Source organism: Lithobates pipiens, unplaced genomic scaffold, assembly GCF_037356315.1.
Source record: "Lithobates pipiens isolate NorthernLeopardFrog02 unplaced genomic scaffold, aLitPip1_a1.2 Scaffold_18, whole genome shotgun sequence".
NCBI classification, from domain to species: Eukaryota; Metazoa; Chordata; class Amphibia; order Anura; family Ranidae; genus Lithobates; species Lithobates pipiens.
The window spans coordinates 235,405,903-235,431,096 of NW_027507758.1; the positions used below are offsets into that span (position 1 = coordinate 235,405,903).

The 25,194-nt window shown below is 43.4% G+C and overlaps 1 protein-coding gene across 1 annotated transcript in view; it reads right to left on the minus strand.

Annotated features, from left to right (window-relative positions):
- UST (uronyl 2-sulfotransferase) overlaps nt 1-25,194 on the minus strand; it is a 617,990-nt gene that overhangs the window by 195,792 nt on the left and 397,004 nt on the right. The window contains exons 3-4 of the mRNA XM_077486689.1: nt 24,010-24,165; nt 6,867-6,946 (exon numbers count right to left, since the gene is read on the minus strand). Coding sequence (XP_077342815.1) covers nt 6,867-6,946; nt 24,010-24,165 — 236 coding nt within the window. The remainder of the gene's footprint in view (nt 1-6,866; nt 6,947-24,009; nt 24,166-25,194) is intronic.

Here is a 25,194-nt window from a genome sequence, read left to right on the forward strand (position 1 = left end):
TGACTGTGGGCAAAAGCTGCCGTTTTGCCCTTCGGTGGTGAGGGTTGGCCTGGGAGGAGGGAGAGGTCAGGAATTCTCCTCTCTCCCTTTCCATTTAAATGCTGGTCAGTCTTTAGGTGGCAGGCTCTGACGGGACAGGTCCTGCCTTGGGGTGCTCCTGCGCACCTCTGCCTTCTACATCATGTAAGGAACTTTCTATGGTTAAGTATATATTATGGCATATTATGGCATAGTTTTTGGACTATTCTGTTTTAACCTTTGGTGTGCTGCATATAATTGGGATGCACTGTTTTCTCAAAAATAAATAAATAAATATTATTAAAGAGATATTTAGAGATATTTAGGGATTGAGTTGGGGGTATATGTGTATGTAAGTGTACATAGGTTTTTGTGTATGTGTGTGTGTGTGTGTATATATATATATATATATACATATATATATATATATATATATATATATATATATATACAGTATATGTGCATATATATTTATAACCTCGGGGATAGGAGGTGGTTGTTGGGGAATATTTGTTTAGACTTATTTATCCCATAAAAAAAAAGATAATGATGAATTATTTTGAGGCTTCATCTTTTTCCTCTGTCCGTTCTTTTAGTGCCTATCCAGTCGTCGTTTCCACCCTTGCTTGCCTTCACAATTAGGAGCCAACCGCCGTTTGACCAAGACCCTCGCTTTCTTAGGTAAGGGCACGTACATACACATATATATATATATATATATATATATATATAAGTGAAAGAGGGAATTAGACTAAAAGAGTGCCTTGTGCTATTACTCTAGTTTCAGCCTTATACACCAGAGTATGTCTAATCAGACTTCTGGCCATCAAAGTGGACGCTCCAGTCCTAGTTCAAGACACAGTCGTTCGACTAGCTCCCATCATCATTCTAAAGGAAAGTCATCTTCTAAAAGATATCGGTCGATCAGCCCGCCCAGACAAGAAATTAAAGAATGCAGGGCATGTGGTGCAACTCCTTTACCAGATAAACGGATCTGAAAAGACTGATTGCAGGGGTATGCGATCCAGGAGAGGGCCCAGGTTGAACAAGTCAGAGACCTAATCAAGAGGAGTAGTCACGGACTCTTTAGCTGAGCTAATGCAGACAAACCCCTCTCTGCAGGATGCTTCGAGCGGCCAGTTGCAGACTTCGGAGTTGACCACTCTAGGCCCGTCTTCTGCAGCCCTAGCAGGTGCCACATCAAGCCCACCTCCCCTATCAGGAGACAAGGGCGACTCAGAGGATTCCATTGATGAATCGTATCCCTCTGGCTTCAATTTTTCGCTAGTGCAACCTTTTGTCTCGGCGGTCAAGCAAGCCATTGGTTGGAAGGAAGTAGAAGAACCGCCCAAAAAAGTAAAGACTATTTTTCTGTTTTTCTAAAGAAAAAACTATTTTGTTTCCCCTTTCTGGAGGAATTGAAAGACCTAGTGGAGGGAGAATGGAAAAGGACGAACAAACGTTTCTCCTTGAATAGGCTTCAGAAGTTATACCCTCTGGCCGATTCGGACGCAGCCCTCCTGGACACTCCTCCGGTAGTTGACGCTGCGGTAGTGCAGCTAGCAAAAAACATTACCCTACCTATGGAGTATTCGGCATCCTTTAAAGACCCACTGGATAGGTGCATAGATGCTGACCTAAAAAATACCTATCAGTTGGCTGGGGGAACCTGCAGGCCGGCTGTTGCCTTGGCTTCAGTCTCTAATGCGGTCAAGGTGTGGACAGAAAATATTGAGGTAGCCATTTGGAAATATGTACCGAAAGACAATATTATAAAAGCTTTGGATGAGCTCAAGTTATCAGCAGATTTCATTGGAGAGGCTGCAATAGACTTCATGAGATATTCAGCCAGAGCGATGTTACACACAGTCATGGCCAAACGAGCATTGTGGCTGAAGCTGTGGGCGGCCGACGCGGCATCCAAACAAAATTGGTGTAAAAATCCCGTTCGACGGGAAGGCTCTCTTCAGAGAAGGGCTGGAGAAGGTGATCCCGAAAGTGACTGGAGGGAAATCAGGGTTACTCCCCCAGGATAGAAGAGTGAGGCACTCTTGAGTGGTGTCGTCTAAATTTCAGTGGTCTAGAAATAAGAATTTTACCAACTTCCGGCAAAATAGGGACTCCAAAAAGAGTTGGAGAAGCACTCAGGTGACATTTTTGAAGTCGAACAAGCAGAGAAGTCTCCCCAGTGCCCAGGAGGGGGAGAAGTCCTTTTGACAAAAGGCCATCCCCACCAGTAGCGGCCAAGTTGAAGAAGAGAGATCTGGTTACACAGATGCAAGGACCCGTGGGTGGTATCTAAGGTCATGTTTGGACATTTTAGGACATTTCAAGAATGGCCCCCACCAGACTCATTCAGTCTAACAAGGATTCCAACTTTGCCTCAAAAGGTGGAAGCTCTGCAAAGATACCTTCAACTCCTACTAGTGCAAAAGGCGGTGATACCTGTGCCTCTCTCCGACAGATTCACAGGATTCTACTCTTTCTTACCCCCAAAAAGAGTGGAGAGTGGAGACCGGTAGTGGATCTCAAGAGGTTAAACCGATTTATTCAGTTGGACTCTTTCAAGATGGAATCTTTACAGACGATCATCCAGACAGTTCAGCCAGGACACTGGATGATCTCGGTAGATTTGCAAGATGCGTATTTCCATGTGCCCGTTCTGCCAGCCTTCCAAACGTTTTTGAGAGTGGCAGTATGATCAACACACATCCAATTTCAGTACCTTCCTTTCGGTCTGTGTACATCGCCAAGGATATTATCGAAAGTGGTAATCGCAGTTCTGGCACCGCTCAGTGAAAAAGGACTTTGAGTTTTCCATTTTTTGGACGACATCCTACTGTTAGCCTACAATCCAGACCAACTGGTGGAACACAGGCAGATTCTTCTGTCCCCCCTGAAAGAGTTTGGGTAGTTGATAAACACAGACGCAAGTAATGGTTTATCTCGGTGCCCTCTTCGACACCAAGGCAGGTACAGTGCGCCTCCCCCCCAGAAAGCGACAGCAATCGCTCAGAAGATGTGCCACGTAAGAACACTCTCTCACCTATCAGTCTGGTAGGGACTGTGTTAACTTGTATACCGATGGTACCCTAGTCCCATTGGCATTTGAGGGCTTTTCAATGGGGCTTTTTGACACAATGGAAGAAGTCACTATATCAAAGGATAGCGATATCGACATCAATGAGGAGGGGTCTTCTGTGGTGGTCGAAAGAAGACATCATCTCCAGGCCTTGTCTCCTACGGTGTCCCTCTTGGACTATTCTTACCACTGATGCAAGCTCAAAGGGGTGGGGAGCACACTGCGGTCACCTGGAGGTACAAGAAAGATGGGATATCCCCATGGAGCGAATAGTCTCAATGTCCTGGAGCTGCGAGCAGTTTATTTGGCACTGGTAAATCTGAAAGAACATCTACTTCAGAAACAGGTGCTAGTCCGTCTGGACAACAGAGCAGCGGTAGTGTATATACAATGGCAGGGGGAACCCACAGCTTCATGTTGTTGAGAGAAGTGGAGCCTTTTATGTTGTGGGCAGAGAAGAATTTGGTGGATTTGAAGGCAGTCTATCTCCCGGGCCATCTGAATCAACAGGCGTATCATCTATCTCGCTGTTTTAAAGACAGCAACGAGTGGTCTCTACACCCAGCAGTGCTCAGGTGGATCATGAATTTACAGAAGCCTCCAGAAATAGACCTGTTCCCCTCTCCAATGAATGCGAAGTTGCCAAGATTCCTATCCCGCCTACCTCACCCCTGGGCAGAGGCAGTAGATGCCCTATCGAGCCCATGGCACTGCAAAACACCGTATGCATTTCCTCCCAGACCCTTAATTACAGGGATTGACGAGGGAACCAGTCAGGGTAGGGGCAATTCTTCCCTATTGGCCGAGGAGGCCATGGTTCCCTTGGGCAATGAGCCTCAGCTTATACCCTCCAGTCAAGATTCCAGTATTCCCGCAGCTGCTCTCACAAGGAAATCCATCCAGCCCCACACAAGCTGAACCTACATGCCTGGATCTTGACCGGGAGAAATTCCAATCCCTAGGAGGCTCGGCAGGTGTAATTTCAACTCTATTAAAGGCTAGAAAGCCCTCTACAAATTACATTTATTCTAAGATATGGGATAAGTTCAAACAGTTTGCAGAGGACAGACAGTCAGACCCAACTATGCCATCCACCACAGTAATCTTAGAATTCTTACAATCAGGCTTGGACCTGGGACTCAGTCTAAGTTCACTAAAGGTCCAGGTGGCAGCAATTTTGCCGAGTACCCAGAAAAGATGGGCAGAGGATACACTCATCGTACAGTTTTTTTAAGGCAGTCAAGAAGATTCACCCACCGCTAAAGAGTTCCTTTCCGGCCTGGGATTTACCTCTGGTTCTAGAAGGTCTAATGGCTCAATCATTTATCCCATTAGAAACCGCTTTACTTTGGAACCTGACCCTTAAAACGGTTTTCTTAGTAGCAATAACTAAGGAAGAGCCTCAGAGTTGCAAGCTTTGGGGGCAGAAAAGGAGCACCTAGCCTATTTTCCGAACAGGGTAGGGTTACGGACAGTGCAAGGATTTGTCCCAAAAGTTTCATCCCGTGCCACTCTCTCTGAAGCCTGGGCACTGCCAACCTTTGCAGACCCACGCACTACAAGAGTTGGACATTTCAAAAGTTTTAACACGTTACTTACAGGTTACAAGCCCCTTTAGAGCTTTGAATAGGCTATTCATACTACCATGGGGTAGGAATAAGGGGAAGGAAGCCACATCTAGGACTATCACTTCTTGGATCTGTAAATTAATTCAAAAAGTGTATAGGGCGAGAGGGTTGGATCCACCAGCGGTTAGAGCCCATTCTACGAGAGCAGTCTCATCTTCATGGGCGGCGAGGGCATGCGTATCCTTGGAAACTATTTGCAAAGCAGCCATATGGACATCTCCAAATACATTCATGCATCATTACAGAATTGACCCAGGAGCACTCACTTCTGTGGAGTTTGGAAGAACTGCAATTGAGTCAGCTCTTGCATTTCCTTAAATAAGTTTTCCTTTGAAGCATTACCCACCCTTGTCTTAGCTATTAATTGTATCACTGGTATGCTGCCATGGAGGCACCAGGAAAACAGAAAATTGTTTCATACTTACCGTAAATTTCCTTTCCTGTGCCTATCCATAGCAGCATACATGCCCTCCCTTGGTTTTTCAATATAATTGGAGAATGCTGGGGGTGGGGGATATCGTATTAACTATCCTGAGGGGAGGACTCTGGAGCAGAGCTCATCGCTGGTATGCTGCCATGGATAGGCACCAGGAAAGGAAAATTACGGTAAGTATGAAACTATTTTCCGTTTTCTTTGCATTGCATCCACTGTGTAAAATGTCTGCTATTCCAGCCAGTCCCCTTGCTTCTCTATTTCAAACTGACCACGCTAGGCATGACAGCACATCCATTCCAGCGTGGTCTAGTTTTCTGCCTGTGCTAATAGAACAGCCTGCCTGCCCTCCAATGATCAGAAGATGTCGACACCCTGGCCCCATCCCCCACACACTCACACATTAGTCACATAAGCAGGTACAGCAACAGATCTTCTTTTTCTTTTATGATAAAGGTTTTACATAAATAAATATAAATTATTCATTGTAAGCACCCCTGTCAGTGGTAAACGGTTTGTCTCAACAGTCTAAATTGCTACATTTGCAGGAGAGCTTGTTCTGTTGAAAAACAACATGATTTACTGGCTGGATCACCAGATGAAAATAAAAGAAAGATGTAGCCATCACATCTGAGCCCTTGTACACACGGTTGGAGATTCCGACAGAATGTGTCCTATCGGACCGTTTTGTCGGATATTCCGACTGTGTGTGGTCTGCATTGGACTGTTTCCGTCGGAATATCCGACGGACCAAGTTTTCCAACTTGACGGTAAAATTTTCCCACAAAATGCTCCTATTGGACATACTCCAACCATGTGTAGCCTACTCCGACGGACAAAGTCCCATGCATGCTCAGATCAAATTCCTAGACCAAAGCTATTGGCTACTAGCCTGAACGTAGTCCCTTTGTAACAAAATAACGTCATCACGTTATGTACAATCGGATTTTCCGACAATTTAGTCCGACCGTGTGTATGCAACATCACTTCCGGACCTCTTACGGAATTAATCCGTCGGAATTACTCCGACGGATTTGGTTGTCGGAATCTCCGACCGTGTGTACAAGGGCTAAGAATTAGTAAGCTGCAATTTAATAAAAGTTTACTTTGTTTATTACCGCTATAAAGAAAAAAAAAATTCTACATTTAGGTTTTCTTCAGTAGCTTCTGAGTCAGAAAACAAAAATACAATGTAATTAAAGTGGTTGTAAACCCTTACAAACCACTTTGACTTACAGGTAAGCCTAAATTAAGGCTTACGTGTAAGTCCAAGAAATATCTCCTAAACCTACACACTTTAGGAGATATTTACTAAAAGACAGTCACAGCTGTCTACGGCTCATGTGCCGTAGACAGCAGAACGCTGTGGGCATAATGGGCTACTATGCGATGCATAGTAGCCCATTATGCTTTACCTTTGCAGGGTGACAAAGAGGAAGTAAACCCATCAGGGTTTACTTCCTCTTTAATTGGTCCTTACAAGGTCTAATACATTGTATTAGGTCTTTTTTAAATGTTAACAAGCAGCTAACAGGGAGACTGGCACCTCTTTGACCTTGTGCCTGGGAGGGTAGAGGGTAGAATCTGGTGTAAAAGGATTATGCTTTTTTGTAAAGATCTGCAAAACATGTACTACAAAAAACAAAATAAATGCATAAAATAGTTTGCTTTTATATAATTCAGTCTTACTAGCAGCACAACTTACCTCGAAAAGTTAAGAAAGTGAACATGTCGAGTAAATAAATAAGGTTGCTCAGCAGTACTAATGTTCTTTATCAACTCCATCTAGAAATAGAGCAAACATTAAGGTTTTTATTAACTCATAGATATGTAAAACTAGAATATAACTTAAAGTGGATGTAAACCTGATTCATGAAATTTGACCTAAGCGTATATATAGTATATATCTGTAGTGTTTTCTTATCTCTCGCCAAAGCACCAAGTCTCGTGCCTTTCTGCTGTTTCACTGCTCTGTTATCAGCATGATAACTTCTGACAAGTTCTCTGTCAACCAAGATAAAACCAGCCTGAAATTTGTGTGGAGGCAAGTTGCTATAGATTAGCAAAGAGCTTGCCTTGTCACAGCACAGCTCTGAAAGTACCTTTGTTCTTCTACCTATGTGGAGTGGGGGTGTGTGCCTTTCCTTCAACTAGCTGTCCTGGCTGGTTGTGCTCATAAGTTTACATACCCTGGTAGAATTTATGATTTCTTGGCCATTTTTCAGAGAATATGAATGATAACACAAAAACATTTCTTTCACTCATGGTTAGTGTTTGGCTGAAGACATTGACTATCAATCAACTGTGTTTTTTTAAATCATAATGATAACAGAAATCACCCAAACGTCCCTGATAAAACGATTACATACCCTGGAATGTTTGGCCTTGGTACAGACACAGAAAGTGGGACAACATGTTAAAATGGCAATTAAAGGTTAATCTCCCACATTTGTGGCTTTTTAAACCACAATTAATGTCTGTTTATAAATAGTCAATGAGTTTGTTAGCTCGCACATGGATTCACTAAGCAGGCTAGATACTGAGCCATGAGAAGGTAGAAAAAAACAGTCAAAAGACCGGCGTAACAAGGTAATGAAACTTTACAAAGATGGAAAAGGATCTAAAAGGATATCCAAAGCCTTGAATATGCCAGGCAATACTGTTTAATCACTTATTGAGAAGTGTGAAAATTAGGGGCTCTATTGATACCAAGGAAAGGTGAGGTAGACAAAGAAAGATTGCAGCCACAACTGGCGGGAAGAACTGCTCAGGATACAAAGAAACCCACAGGTAACCGCAGCAGAAATATAGGCTGCTCTCCAAAATGATGGTGTGGTTGCTTTTAAGGAGCACAATTCAATGATACTTGAACAACAAAGAGCTGCATGGTTGAGCTGCCAGAAAGAAGCCTTTACTGCACCAATGCCATACAAAAAGCCAATGAGGCATGTCAAGGAACTTGTACAGAAAAGGCTTCTTTCTGGCAACTTGATCATGCAGCTCTTTTTTGTTCAAGTATCGTATCGTATTGTGCTCCTTAAAAACAACCACACCATCTTTTTCCAGAGCAGCCTGTATTTCTCTAACGAAACGTACGTCGGAGGCAGTGCAAGGTCACGTAGGACATCCGGTCATTCTGGCTAATAGCGCTAGTGTGTGGAACGCACGCAATTTGTAGTGGATAGCGTGGATACCTTTGGTATTGCAGCTCATTCGAGATTAATGCCAGCAACCCCAGTGCCAGGAGAAAGGCACTTTTTCAAGTAAGGAGCCATTTGGCTGTGTATTATTTTAAATTTTTTAATAAAACTGAATTACGTTATGGAGGCTCTCCATCTGTTTTCTATATATCACACTTACCGTACTTGTCTGTGAGGAGGAAGGCTGAAACTGTCTACAGGTTAAAAGCATGTGAGCAGGCACAACCCTGCAGAAGCGATCACTGACTAACTTTTTCAATAAAGTGGTCAATACAATCTGGTAAGCTGAATCATATCACAATCACTTATTTGGTGTGGATGATTGAGGCTGTGGTGAAGGATCACGTGGAAGGTTGTGGCCACATCTTTTTACACAAAAAATTTGCCTTTTGTGTGTGACAATGACATCTCATTATAGAGGAATCTCTTTGGAATAGTTTAAATTGCAAGGACTTTTACATTATAGTTGTTGCAAGAATTGCTGTCACTAGGGTGTTTTCACATGAATGTGTTAACTGTTTAAATTTATTTTATGTACATAATATGGTGAATGCACTATGAATAGTTGCACATATGATATTTGTTAAAAAGTGGCAAAGTGGCAAATTATTGCTCCTATATGTTATTTATTTATCCTGAAGTTACCTGTGGGTTCTTCTTTGTATCCGGAACAGTTCCTGTGGCAGTTGTGGCTGAAATCTTTCTGGATCTATCTGACCTTGGCTTGGTATCAAGAGATTCTGAAAGTTACCACTTAAGTGATTGAACAGTACTGACTGGCATATTATATTGGATATCTTTTTATATTCTTTTCCTTCTTTGTAAAGTTCCATTACCTTGTTACGCCGGTCTTTTGACTATTCTTTTCTATCTTCTCATGGCTCAGTATCTAGCCTGCCTAGTGCATTCATGTGAGAGCTAACAAACTCATTAGCAAAAAATAGATAAGATTGCGCTATGGACAAATTCCACCCGTTCGCCACACAGGCAAGGGAAAAAAATATATATATAGTGAAATAAAGATAAATTAAAAAAATGAACTTAAGGGGTTAAAGCTGCCTGTGCTTGAGACCTGTCCCTAAGAATAGGAATAGGTTAGAAATCTAAAATATAAATTAAGCTTTGGCGCTAAAACCTTTTTGTGCACTGTGAATACTAAAATCATATATGAGTGTGAGATGATCTATTATCTCTGCTAGTGCTCTGGAGAATTTAAAACAAATTGTGGTGGAAACCTTTTAAAACCACTGTATACGTGATGTTAAAATGCGTGAAAAAAGAAGAAAAGAGGATGTATGTCTGTTGATTTACACCTCAAAAATGCACATATGTATTGGAAAAGTAGTGGATCAATCACATAAAAACAATTAAGAATACTACTGTGCTCGGTAAAAAAACATACATAAACCAATATCTGAAAAATCATATGCAATATGTTCAAAGTGATAATCAAAAAGCGTTTTGTGAAAGTACCCAGAAAAAATAATAATAATAGTGACAAAAAATCTTATAATGTCCAACGGAAATTTTCAAAGTCGCATCAACTGGTTGCTGGAAAAACGCATGGAACTTTCATCAAATGAGGAAGATAGAGTAAAGTGACTAGTGCAGAAGGGTTAAATGCATTCCTCTCCGGTGCGCCACTCTGTGTTAGGAAAAAGGGATCTATATGTGCTCACCAGACAAAAAACCCTCAATGGGTTAATCGAGCAGCCACAGTATGAGCCACTGTGCAGCTTTCTTTGGGCTCTGCTTCTGCTATGCTGGGGAGATGCTTTACACTTTTCCTTCCACAGGTAGTCCGTTTAGCAATTATGCATGAAGGGAAACAGAAGTACAAACATAGTGCAATACTGTTGTTTGAACGTTTTTTTGTTTATTAAGAAGTCAGGTTACTCACAATATCCAAAGAGACAAGATCGCTTTAAAATTAGCCGCGCCGGCGTTGCTGCTTGTATACCAGTGTAAGGTGCACGTTCTAGGCCACGCCCTACGCGTTTCGTCAGAGCGACGTCATCTGGAGCCAGATGACGCGGCTAATTTTAAAGCGATCTTGTCTCTTTGGATATTGTGAGTAACCTGACTTCTTAATAAACAAAAAAACGTTCAAACAACAGTATTGCACTATGTTTGTACTTCTGTTTCCCTTCATGCATAATTGCTAAACGGACTACCTGTGGAAGGAAAAGTGTAAAGCATCTCCCCAGCATAGCAGAAGCAGAGCCCAAAGAAAGCTGCACAGTGGCTCATACTGTGGCTGCTCGATTAACCCATTGAGGGTTTTTTGTCTGGTGAGCACATATAGATCCCTTTTTCCTAACACAGAGTGGCGCACCGGAGAGGAATGCATTTAACCCTTCTGCACTAGTCACTTTACTCTATCTTCCTCATTTGATGAAAGTTCCATGCGTTTTTCCAGCAACCAGTTGATGCGACTTTGAAAATTTCCGTTGGACATTATAAGATTTTTTGTCACTATTATTATTATTTTTTCTGGGTACTTTCACAAAACGCTTTTTGATTATCACTTTGAACATATTGCATATGATTTTTCAGATATTGGTTTATGTATGTTTTTTTACCGAGCACAGTAGTATTCTTAATTGTTTTTATGTGATTGATCCACTACTTTTCCAATACATATGTGCATTTTTGAGGTGTAAATCAACAGACATACATCCTCTTTTCTTCTTTTTTCACGCATTTTAACATCACGTATACAGTGGTTTTAAAAGGTTTCCACCACAATTTGTTTTAAATTCTCCAGAGCACTAGCAGAGATAATAGATCATCTCACACTCATATATGATTTTAGTATTCACAGTGCACAAAAAGGTTTTAGCGCCAAAGCTTAATTTATATTTTAGATTTAACAAACTCATTGACTATTTATACACAGACACTAATTGTGATTTAAAAAGGCACAAATGTGGGAAATTAAACTTTGATTGCCATTTTAACCTGCGTGTGTCACCTTCTTTGTCTGTACCAAGGTCAAACATTCCAGGGTAAGTAAACTTTTGATCAGGGCCATTTGAGTGATTTCTGTTATCATTATGATCTATAAAGAGTAAGCACAGTTGATTGATAATAAATGGCTTCAGCCAAACACTAACCATGAGAGAAAGAAATGTTATTGTGTTATCATTCATATTCTCATTCATATTCTCTGAAAAATTGCCAAGAAAATGCATAAATGAAATTCTGACAGGGTATGTAAATGCTAGCTGTCATAATGCTAGCTACCATAACCTGGTATCCTCTTCAGCCGGTGGTCCGCTTTCAGATAAAAGTGGTCTGCGTGGTAGATTCGCCAAAAGATCACTTTTATCGGCGGCGGGAGAGGGGCCCCCCGCAGCACTCTGGTGCCCTCCACTGCTTACCGGAGCCTTCGGCAGCGGCGGAGGCGGTCAGATCCTTTCTCCTCTTTGGTATAGAGACGAGTGAGGGGAAGATGGCCACCCGTCTCCATACCATGACAGGGCGGAAGCAACATCAAAACGTCACTTCCGCCCATAATTCTTAAAGGGACATTTTTTGTGTATTTTTTAAATGGCAACATTTTATTTTTTATTTTTATTGCATTTTAGTATAAATATGAGATCTGAGGTCTTTTTGACTTCAGATCTCATATTTAAGAGGTCCTGTCATGATTTTTTTTCTATTACAAGGGATGTTTATATTCCTTGTAATAAAAATAAAAAAGACACCTTTTTTTTTTTTTTTTTTTTTTTTTAAGAACAGTGTAAAAATAAAAGGTAAAATAAATAATAACAACATTTTTTATTTAAACATGCCCCATCCCGCCGTGCTCACGTGCAGAACTGTGTTCAAACCACACATGTGAGGTATCACCGTGGTCAGTAGAGCGAAATAAATAATTCTACCTTAGACCTCCTCCGTAACTCAAAACATGCAACCTGTATGTTTAAACGTCCCCTATGGAGATTACTAATATTTAATACAGATGCTGCAGTAGTAGTAGTAGTAATAATAATTAAAACAAACAAAAAACAAACACTTTTTGTCAGAAATATAGTTTAAAACAATTTAATTGACACTTTATAAACAGCCATGTGAAATATGCACATCCCATTAAAGCGGTAGTAAACCCGCACATTTTTTTTTTTCTTTTAAACCTGCAAAGCAAAAGGCATAATGAGCTAGTATGCACCGCATACTAGCTCATTATGAAATACTTACCTTACAACGAGGCCCCGACATCTGGCCCGATCCACGCCGAGGGAGCTGACATGCTCCCTCTGCGTTTCTTCCGGGTATCGCAGCTCCGGCGCTGTGAGTGGCCGGAGCCGCGATATCGGCACTCCCACGCATGCGCGTGGGAGATTTCATTCCGGCCGGCCGGCCACTGCCGGATTTTCAGGCCGAGAATCCCCTTGTGCGCATGCGCCGCTGCAGTCAGCGGTGCATACCGAGGGGAATATCTCCTAAACCGTACAGGTTTAGGAGATATTTTTTTCACCTACAGGTAAGCCTTATTACAGGCTTTCCTGTAGGTAAAAGTTAAAAAATCGAGTATACAACCACTTTAAGAAGCCCAGTAATAATGAAAGTGGTGTTAAAAATGCACTGTTAGTTTAACCAATATTTTTTTCCATATTAATTCAAACATGCCTACAGATAAAGTTAATATACTTGAATAAAAACAGTATAATTTTCCTGTTTAATAATTTTTTCAACAAAAATATTAATTGATGTGATGGTGCAGAGTAAAAAATTAAGAACATCCATGGCTTTAGAAGCTGGCATTGCTCTCTTTAGCAGATATTACTTCTTTTAGGCATTTTACATAACGGCCCACCAGACTCTGACATTGACTTAGTGAAATTTTCTACCACTTCTCTATGCAAAATTCCTTTAGTTGCAAGATATTTGTAGTTTTTTTTTGGATGAACTGCCCTTTTCAACCTCCAAAATTACAATGTGATTAAAATCAAGGCTTTTGACTAGGCAAGTCCACTAGTGTTAAATTTGATGTCACATTTTGATTTAGTTTTAGTCAGCCTTTTGACTAAAAGGCTTTTTTAGTTAAAATCATTTTAGTCAACTAAAATCAAATGGGTTTAGTTAAACTGAAATTAATTTTTTTAAGTATTTCTCTAGAATTTCCAAACTCATTATATACTTCTGGAGTAAAAATCTAACAACATGCTATTATTTATGATATTAACCACTATTAACCACCCAAGAGCATAAAATGGTGGTTGTTGTAATACTTTAAGTCACACCGTATTTGTGCAGTGGTCTCACAAGCGCAATTTGTTTTAAAAAAATACACTTTTTTGAATTAAAACATAAGACAACAGTAAAGTTAGCCCATTTTTTTTTTTTTTTATATTGTGAAAGATAAACTGATACCCAACATGTCATGCTTCCAAATTGCCCCCTCTCGTGGAATGGCGACAAACTTTGACCCTTAAAAATCTCCATAGGCGACGTTTAAAAATTTCTGTAGGTAACCAATTTTGAGTTACAAAGGAGGTTCAGTGCTACAATTATCGTTCTCACTCTAACGATCACCGCGATACCTCACATGTGTGGTTTGAACACCGTTTTCATATGCGGGCACGACTTACCTATGTGGTTCTATTCTGTGTGCGAGATCGGCGGGACAGATCGCTTTAAAAAAATGTTTCCCATTATTTATTTTACTTTTTATTTTTACACTGTCTTTTTAAAATAAACAAGTTTGGGTCACTTTTATTCCTATTACAAATGTAAACATCCCTTGTAATAGAAAATGGCATGACAGGACCTCTTTAACCACTTGACAACTGGGCACTTAAACCCCCCTTGTGACCAGACCAATTTTCACACTTTGAATGACAATTATTCAGTCATGTAACACTACACAAATGAATTTTTTGTCCATTTTTTCGCACAAATAGAGCTTTCATTTGGTGGTATTTGATCACCTCTGGGTTTTTTATTTTTTGCACTATAAATGAAAAAAGACTGAAAATTTTGACAAAAACTCATTTTTCTTTGTTTCTGTGATAAAGTTTTGCAAATTATTATTTTTTCTTCATAAATTTTGGCTACAATTTATACTGCTACATCTTTGGTAAAAATAACGCAAATTAGTGGATATTATTTGGTCTTTGTGAAAGTTAGAGAGTCTACAATCTGTGGTGCAAATCATACAAAAATTGATCACACCTGATGTATTGGTGGCCTATCTCATTTCTTGAGACTTGAACAAGCCAGGAAAGTACAAATACCCCCCAAATGACCCCTTTTTTGAAAGTAGACATTCCAAGGTATTTAGTAAGAGGCATGGTGAGCTTTTTGATGTTGTCATTTTTTCCCGCAATTCTTTGCAAAATGAAGATTTTTTTTTTTCACAAAATTGTTATTGTAATAGGTTATTTATCTCACATGGCATGTGTATACCACAAATGACACCCCAAAATAAATTCTGCTACTCCTCCTGAGTATTACGATACCACATGTGTGGGACTTTTCCCCAGCCTAGCTACTCAGAGAGGCCCAACATGCAGGGAGCGCCATCACGTGTTCTAGGAGCATAAATTACACATCTAACTTGTTGACTACGTATTACACTTTTGAAGGCCCTGGAGCACCAGGACAGATGGCACTAAGATATGGCACTGATGACAGCAGGCACCAATACATGGCACTGATGACACATGACAATGATAACAGATGGCCCGTGACACTGACAGGTGGCACTGATGACAGATGGCACTGATACGTGGCACTGATGACAGATGGTACTAATATGTGGCACTGATGACAGATGGCACTAATATGTGGCACTGATGACACGTGACACTGATGTGGCACTGATGACAGATGGCACTAAGATTTGGCACTGATGACAGATGGCACTAATACGTGGCACTGATGACATGTGGCACTAATACGTGGCACTGATGACAGCAGGCACTAATACGTGGCACTGATGACAGATGGCACTAATACATGGCACTGATGACACGTGACACTGATAACAGATGGCACGTGACACTGACAGGTGGCACTGATGACAGATGACACTGATACATGGCACTGATGACAGATGGTACTAATATGTGGCACTGATGACAGATGGCACTAATATGTGGCACTGATGACACGTGACACTGATATGGTACTGATGACAGATGGCAGTATGTGGCACTGATGACACGTGGCACTGACAGATGGCACTTATACGTGGCACTGATGACAGATGGCACTGACAGGTGGCACTGGGGACAGATGGCACTGCCAGGTGGCACTGGGGACAGATGGAAGTGACATTGTGGGCATCGTTCATCTCTCCCTCCTCACACGCTGTCTGTGTGAGGAGGGAGAGCCGGCGTTAGGAGATGATCTCATATGTTTACGTTTTATGTTTAAATGGCCGCTGTGATTGGCCATTTACAGCAATCTGTGACTGGCTGTGTCCAAGGGACACGGACAGCACATAACAACCCCCCTGATGTGCGCTCGTGGAAGTAAACAGGAGGACGGCCTCCCGGCAATTGGCGTCCGCGCTGCAGCCGTCTTTCGGCTATAGCGCGGACGTCTAGTGGTCAAAAAGACCTCAGATCTCACATTTACACTAAAATGCAATAAACACATTAAAATACAAAATTAAATCTAGTTTTTTTTTTTTTTTTTTTTTACAAAAAAACAAATTCCCCTTTAAGAGCATTGGGCGGAAGTGACGCTTGACATCGTTTGCTCCATCAAATACTATGGAGCCGAGGTGGGGGGGGGCATCTTTCCCTCACTCAGCTCCGGTAAGAGGCCCCTCTCCCGGTCCCGATAAAAGTGATCTCATGGCGAAAAAAGAAGGTGGCCCCTCTCTGGACGAGAAAAGAAAAAAGCCGGTAACCGGCTTCTGTTACAGGGACATCGGTCCCAATCTGTGTCCACCAGTGCCACCTATCAGTTCTCATCGTGCTGCCAATCAGTGCCTCATCATCAGTGGCACCTATCAGTGCCACCTCTCATCACTGCCTATCAATGCCACCTATCAGAGCAGCCTCATCAGTGCCCACCGGTGCCACCTCATCAGTGCCCACCAATGCAGCTTCATCAGTGCCTATCAGTGCAGCCTAGCAGTGCCTATCAGTGCAACCCCATCAGCGCACATCATGGAAGGATAAAAACGACCTGTTTATAAAAGATTTTTAACAAATTATGAAAAATGTTTAGTTTTTTTCAAAATTTTCAGTCTTTCTTTGTTCCTTTAGGCTCCATGCACACTAGAGCTCAAAAAAGCTGGCAGAAAATGCTGATTGAAAAACAAGATTTTAACAGTGTTTTGTACTAGTGTCTATGCCAGTTTTTTAGCGTTAGTGTTTATGGGCATTTTTAATAAACATACAGAAGACACTCCCAAAATCCCACAATGCATTCCCAAACTCCCACAATGTAATGAAAAAATAGAACGCACTTATTAATGCGCGCTTGGCGATTTTTATGGTCAGAAAGACGGCACTTTGAATACGATTTTATGGCATTCGGAGAACAGCCCATAAACTCCACTGCTGATAAAAGCTAAAAAACGTCCATGTGTGCATGGACACATAGGATAACAGAGTGGAGTTCATGGGCGTTAAAAAATGTCCAAACTCCAAAAAATTGCCATTTATGAGCTCCAGTGTGCATGGAGCCTTAGCAAACAAAAATAAAATACAAAAAAAAAAAAAAAAAAAACAGTGGTAATTAAATACCACCAAAAGAAAGCTCTATTTATGTGATAACATTTAGTTTGGGTGCAGTGTTGCATGACCGCCCAATTGTCATTCAAAGTGCAACAGTGCTGAAAGCTGAAAATTGGCCTGGGCAAGAAGGGGGTATTAGTGCCCAGTAAGCAAGTGGTTAAATAAGACATGTTCCATCTGCATACCCAAAGCAGTTCTAAGCATTGGCATCCACTCCAGAACAGACAATAATAATTTCACGGATTTGAAAAGGCAGTAACTGTAACTGTACTTCATTTTCCATTGTAACATATCATTTTTGTAATTAAAACAGTAAGAATCTGCCCTGCTCTTGCAACATGCTGGAGAGCCAGGTCTGCAATGACCCTGGTTCCAAGCAGTCCAACACACCTCCTGCAAGTGTTTCAATAAACAATGCTGTACTGCTAACCAGCTTTTGTTTTAATCACAAACATATACATTTTTTAAATGACATTCTTAAAAAAAAAAAAAAAACTTTTATTGGGTTTAAAAGATTAAAAAACAACTCAACTTTCTTGCTAAGGATGTATACATTCACAAGAATCCTGGGGGTTTTCTGCTGCTGCAGTGTAAAATATTAAAGAGGAGCTCCAGGCTTCTTCAGAAAAAAATTAAACATCAACAGCTTCAAATAGCGTAGCTTGTGATTTTTAATATTAGACCCCTTTCACACTGAGCCACCACCGGCGTCAGTGGTAAAGCGGCACTATTTTTAGCGCTGCTTTACCGTCCTTTTAAAGGGGATTTAAGCCCCCTCCGGTGGCCGAAAAGGGGTTAAATCCGCCCGCAAAACGCCAGCGGAGCAGCAATTGCAGGCGGTATCGCAGCGCTGGTGGAGGAGCAGTGAGTTCACCACTCCTTCACCGCTCCAAAGAAGCTGCTGGCAGGACTTTTTCTGATGCCCTGCCAGCGCACCGCTCCAGTGTGAAAGCCCTCGGGCTTTCACACTGGAGTGAATGAAGCAGCTGTTTTAGGGCATTTTGCAGGAACTATTTTTAACGCTATAGTGCCTGCAAAATACTCCAGTGTGAAAGGGGTCTTAAGGCAGTTAACTGTCCAGGAATCCAGCGTTGTCCTCACCTGAGCCTAATTTTTAATCGCCATCTTGACTAAGGGACAATTGCACATGCACAGCTGGTGCCACTGTGCATGTGTGAAGTGCTCTGAACTTTGTTAATGGGCCTGCTGCAAAGGAAGGAAGAGGGGGGTCAAACTTCTGGCTCAGTTTGCCACATCAAAACCAAGTACCCGCTCCCGCCTCCCCACTAAAAGGTGCCAAATGTGGCAGGGGGTGGGTGTCAGAGAAGCAGAGATTCCCCCTTTGGGTGGAGTTCCGCTTTAAGTAAAAACACCACGTTTTGTTTAACGTTCCAGTTGCTGTTCTAGGGGTAAGCTGCATAGGAGATTTCATGCAAAAACTCAAGCAATCAATAAGCAATATATGTGAATATGCCTGTCCTTATAGTATATCTAAAGATAAAACCTTACTTGCTTTGGTCTCTGATGGAAAGATTTAAACTTTCATTTTGACTATCATCACCAAGACAGAAAGGAAAGATTCAAAAATAGGTTTTTTTGTACTCACCGTAAAATCCTTTTCTCTGTAATTCACCGACTGACACAGCTCCTCTCTTAGCCATTGTGTTTTACGCCACCTTTAGGAGAATACTAGGCATTACATGCTATGAAAAACACAGAACTCTTAGTTCTGCCCAAGGGGCGGTCTCTTAGGTAACAACCCCCCAACCTGCCATGCAGCCATCAGTACATCAACAAGCAGTATAATGTAAAGAAAATTGGGAGGGGCGGGTGATGTGTCAGTCTGTGAATTACAGAGAAAAGGATTTTATGGTGAGTACAAAAAAAATCCTATTTTCTTTTATATTCACCGACTGACACAGCTCCTTTCTTAGCCATTGGGACGTCCCCAAGCAGTGCCAAAACGAGGGGTGGGGAAACAGCATAAAAACTTCATCCACCATAGCAAGTGGGAAATAGTATAACTTTACCCACAAAAACGACAGCGTGTGAAAAAAAACCACCACAAAAAACAGGGTGCTCCTCAACAGAGCGACGATACCTTCAAACCGCACCAAAAACTGTGGTAACAAATGCAACAGTGCATTAACTTAAAGGTACTGCGTTTTTACCCAAAAACTCCATCAAAAAAGGAAAAATTGCATAAGCAATTGCAACTATACGGCCGCCTGCAAAACTTTGCGGCCAAAACAGGCATCAGCCGATGCACTGACATCTACCTTGTAGAACTTTGTAAAAGTGTGAACAGACAACCAAGTCGCCGCTTTACTCACTCGAGCGACAGACGATTGATGTCAGAAGGCCCAAGACGTTCCAAATGCCCTTGTGGAGCGGGCCATGACCGGAAAGGGGGGCACCTTCCCTTTTAAGGCGTAGGCTTGCACTACAATCTGCCTGATCCACCTGGAAATGGTGGCCGACGAGAACGACATGCCTTTCTTTGGACCAGCCACAGAAACAAACAGTGAGTCTGACTTCTGGAAGGGAGCCGTGGCAGACAAATACACCCTCAGTGCCCGAACCACGTCCAGGGAATGGAAGGCCACCTCCTTTGGATGTGTCGGCTTAGGACACAGGGATGGTAACACAATATCCTCATTGATGTGAAACGTGGAAACCATTTTGGCAGAAAAGAAGATTGCGGACGCAACACCACCTTATCTTTGTGGATAACCAGATAGGGCGACTTACAGGAAAAGGCCGCCATTTCCAAAACCCTCCTAGCCGATGTGATGGCCACTAGAAAGACCACTTTCTGGGAAAGAGTCAACAGAGGGAACTCTCTGATATTTTCAAAATGCGTTTTTTGCAGCGCCGACATCACCAGATTCAGATCCCACGGAGGTAACGGTCAGCGCACCGGAGAAACAACATGCCGGACCCCTTTGACAAAGGTAATCACTAGAGAGTGAGACTCCAGGGGTCGCTGAAAAAATACAGCCAAAGCTGATATTTGTCCTTTAATGGTGCTCAAGGCCAATTTCTGGTCTACTTCTCGCTGAAGAAACAGCAGGATCCTGGATATAGAAAAGGAGCACGGATGCCATCCTTTCTCCTAACACATGGAGATGTAAGCCTTCCAGGTATGATGATATATCTTCCGAGAAGATTTCCATGCTCTCAACATAGTTGGGATCATCGAGTCAGACAGACCCCAGTACCTTCACACCTGGCTCTCAATAGCCATGCCGTTAAAGCCAGCGATGGTAAAGCAGGATGGAGAATCAGACCTTGAGACAGAAGGTCTTTTCGCAATGGCAGTCACCAGGGGGCATCTGCCACCAGGCACCACTAGGTCTGCGTATAAAGGACGCTGAGGCCAATCTGGGGCAATCGGTATTACTGGGATCCCCTCGGCCTCCACTCTGCGAAGCAGACTTGGTAACAGTTTCAGTAGAGGAAAGGCACAGATCAGCTGGTACTGATGCCACGGAGCCACCAGTGTGTCTGACGTGTCTGCCCACTGATCTCTTGTCCTGGACACGAATCTCGGCACCTTCCGATTGATATGGGAGGCCAGAAGATCCACTTCTGGTGTGCCCCACCACAGGCGCAGTAGCCTGAACACCTCTGGATGCAACGCCCATTCTCCTTGGTCCAGCATCTGGCGACTTAGATAGTCCGTCTGCCAGTTCTCCACTCCCGGGATGTAAATGGCCGACAGGCCGGTATATGTTGCTCTGTCCACCGAAGTACGTGAGAGACCTCTTGCTGACTGACATATGCCACAGCCGTCGCATTGTCTGACTGGATCCTGATCAGTCTCATCGACCATGTGAAGAGGCATAGCCTGATTGCTCTCAGTTCGAGCAGATTGATCGGCAACTTGGATTCCTCCGTCGACTGAACTCCCATTACTCCACCCCAGCCGGATATAGGCTGGCGCCTGTCATGATCACCATCCATTTCAGAGGTAGGAACGACTTCCCGGTCTGAATACCGGGGACCTCAGCCACCAGATCAGGGAATCCCTGACTAACTGGTTCACCTGAATCGGTCGATCCAGGGACAACGGAGATTTGTCCCACTTCGTTAAAATCTCCTTCTGCAGAACTCTGGTGTGAAACTGAGCATACGGTACTGCCTCGAAGGAGCCACCATGAGTCCCAGGACTTCATCAGCAGTTTTACTGCACCTCTGAGAGCCTGCAGCTTGTCTGAAGGGAGAAAAACTCTCACTTCCATGGAGTCCAGCAGCAAGTCTAGGTACTCCAAATGCTGAGTCGGTACGATCATCGACTTCTTTAGGTTCAACGGCCACCCAAATTCCTCGCCACATTCTCCTCTAACTCTGAGGCGTAAGATGCTCTCAGAAGGAGATCGTCTAGGTAACCCATGATCGCAATCCCACGTTGCCGCAGCAACACCAGCATTTTAACCAAATCAGGCGCCTCAGCCCCACTGCTGACACTGAAGCCCTGGATAACAGAGGAAGGGTATCCAGGGCCACGTCACAAACATACTTCAGGCCTTGCACTAGTTGGTCTGCTAGTTCCACGCAGACAGGAGAAGCCTGTTTTCCCAATTCGCGGTGCAACAGTTTTGCCCACTCAGTGCAGATGCCAGTACTGGTCGCATGGCTGACCCCACAACCGTAAACAAGGAACGAGTCACTGCCTCGGCCTTCCTGTCCGTGGGGTCCTTAAAGGCAGGAGTCCCCTCTACCGGAATCGTGGTTACTTTGTTGAACCTGGATACTGGGGGGTCCACGACCGGAGGAGCCGACTTTTTGAGAAGGCTCTCCTCAAAAGGGGTAACGCACCCCTATATATTTGGGGACTGAAAAGGTCCATTGCGGGCGACCCCGTTCCTTGTAAATTAACTTGTCAAAATAAGTCAGATATGGGAACACCTTAGGTGAACATGCTGGCTTGTGGGACCCAAAAGGGACCAGTACATCAGCAGAGGGCTCCTGAATTTTCAGGGTATCCCGCACAGCTGTGATAAGTGCTCCAACAAGGGCTTTGTCACGCTTGGACCCAGATGGGGACTCATCCTCACTGTCCGAACGGTCCTGGTCAGCGTCGTCTGACAAGAAAGAGCAGGGGTCACCAGCCTCAGCAGGACCCGAGTCTGCGTCAGGGCTCTCCCCAGAGGATGGGGGGGGGGGCAGGGGCCGCTTTAGTGCACCTTTCTTCCCACGCACCGCCTCCATCTTGGCAACGAACAAATTGAGGACCGCCGTCAGGGTGTCCATGGGCACTGTGCAGTCTGCAGGTGACCCGGTTGCAATTGCCTGGATTTCGGGGGAAGAAACACCAGTTTCTGAAGCCATGCTGACCCTACCCTGTCTGCCACCCGAAGGGGCCTTAGGACAGTGACAGTCCCACGCTCCTTACTGCCACTGGCTGAGGGTCTCTTTCCCACTGGACTCACCACCCTGAGGAGTTCTGCGCTATCCAGCAAGTAGTGCCTGTAGTCCCTGTGGGCTCCCAGGTGCAGAGGAAACAATGCTGTGTCAGTGGCAGAAGCTGCAAATAGCACCAAAACTGTTCTGAAGTGTGCTCAGGCTTCAATAAAATGGCCACCCAGCGTCCAGTACAAAGACATAAAACACAGGGAAAATGGCTGCGGGAGCTCAGGAGCACATGCTGCTGATAGAGAACACTGAAAAAACGTGTTCAGGCTTCAAGAAAATGGTCACCAGTGTCCTGAATAGGAGATCACTAGAAAAATGGTCGCTGAAGCCCAGGATAGCATGCTGCCCTTGCCCACACCTAAAATGGCCACCGAAGTAGCTCCATGAGGTACAGGGAGAAAACGATGGCAGTGAACACAGCGCTGTACAGGACATCAGCAAAACCTCACAGACACCTTCCAAGGGCATGAAGAACAGGACCCAGGACACCACTAGCCAGTGCAGCCCCCCCGAGTGAGAGCCCCTGCATAGACACACACACCGCTCAGCAGCCACATGCAGCATCCCCCCATAGAGGGGGGGAAGGAAGATAGGGACAGGAGAGAGAAGAGAGGGAGGTGAGGGACCCCCGAATCTACTTCCCAGGGAATGCCCAGCTGCTCAGCCCCGCCGAGGCAGGGACAGCTGTACTTACCAGTCCTGAAGAACTGGGAGACATGCCATCACAGACCCACTCACTGATCAGTACAGGGTGGTTGTTGGCCCGGCATACTGTGACGCAGACATCAGTAGCCCGGTCATATGTATGCCCACGGAGCATAAAAGCTTACCGACCACCTCTGGAGCTGAGGTTTCATTGTGACCTGCCGAGCGTGTAGCTGCGGCCTGCCCACGCTCGATGGCCAGACTGGGGAGACTACCAGGATAAGGGTATCCAGCCGGTCACTCAGCTGGCTGTTGATAGTAGATCACAGGATCATTCATCTTGCGCAAAAAGTCACGCTTCTGCATAAAAAAGCACAGACCAATGGGCCCGCAGGGTTCCTAGGTCTTTCTCCTTCACTAGGCAGAATAAAACTGATGGCTGCATGGCAGGCTGGAGGATTGTTGCCCAAAGGACCGCCCCCTGGGCGGAACTAAGAGTTCTTAGTGTTGTATTACATCTAATGCCTAGTATCTCCTAGTAATAGGGCATAACAACCCAATGGCTAAGAGAGGAGCTGTGTCGGTCGGTGAATATAAGAGAAAAAGAATTTACTTTAAAAACTCTTTAAACATTTTTGCTACATAAAGCCTATCAGTTGAAGGTCATCTGCAGGAGCTTCTGCAAAATGGATAAAGGGAGACCTGATAACTGTGGATTTAATAGTGTGTCAGAACCTGTAATGTGTTAACGAAATACTTTTATGCATTATGGCTATTAAATTTAGGGTCTTTGCTGTGAAACTCCGGAAAGAGTTATAGTCTGTAAGGAAACAATACTGAATAACAAACTCCTCTGGCTATAAAACACAAGATTTCTGCTTACCTGTTCATTTTTTGTCAGTCTGGTTTTATTGTGAATGTCAGATGTAACCAAATTAAATCCGTGTCTCTCAGACAGGATGCGCAGCAATAAGACAACGGTTCTGCTACCACATTTTCCGACTCTGTTATATACTACTTGACTGGGAAATGGGAGTACCTAAACAACAAAAATAAATGTCGTCAGCACCTAACCACAGAAAGACATATCCTACAGATCATTTTTTGTGTAAAACAAATTTAGTGCTTTGAACCATGTGTTTTGAAGGTAAAAAACAAAAAACATTATCTATCTATCTACCGTAAAGTATTCATACCCCTTGAAATCTTCCACATTTTGTCATGTTACAAACAAAAAAAAATTTATTTTATTGGGAATTTATGTGTTAGACCAACACAATGTAGCACATAAATGTGAAGTGGAAGGAAAATCATTAATGGTTTTCCAAATTTTTTACAAATAAATATCTGAAAAGTGTGGTGTGCATTTGTATTCAGCCCTCTTTACTCTGATACTCTTACCTAAAATCTAGTGGAACGAATTGCCTTCAGAAGTCACCAAATTAGTAAATAAATTCCCCCTGTGTGTAATTTAATTTCAGTATAAATACAGCTGTTCTGTGAAGCCCTTAGAGGTTTTTTAGAGAACCTTAGTGAACAAACATCATCATGAAGGCCAAGGACCACACCAGACAGGTTGGGGGATGTGGAGAAGCTTAAACCAGGCTAGGGTTTAAAAAAAATCCCAAGCCTTAATAACATTTCAGTTTGTGAAAGCACTAGGTATCATAAACAACTGACTTTTCTTTTAAATAGTTGGCTTAAGGCTCGGTTCACACAGGGGCGACTAGGGGCGACACTACTTTGGGAAGGCAACTTGGAGACGACTTGTGAATGATTGACAGCGCGACTTGGCACTACTTAACAGCGCGACTTGGGGCGACTTACAAGTCGCCCCAGGCCAGGCGACTTTTGCCGTGGCCAATCAGAGAATGAGCTCTGAAGGGGGAACTCCACGCCAAATTTCTGAAAAAAAATTGGCGTGGGTTCCCCCTCCGAGAGCATACCAGGCCCTTAGGTCTAGTATGGATTCCAAGGGGAACCCCCTACGCCGAAAAAACGGCGTGGGGGTCCCCCCCCAGATCCACACCAGACCCTTATCCGAGCACGCTACCCGGCCGGCCAGGAA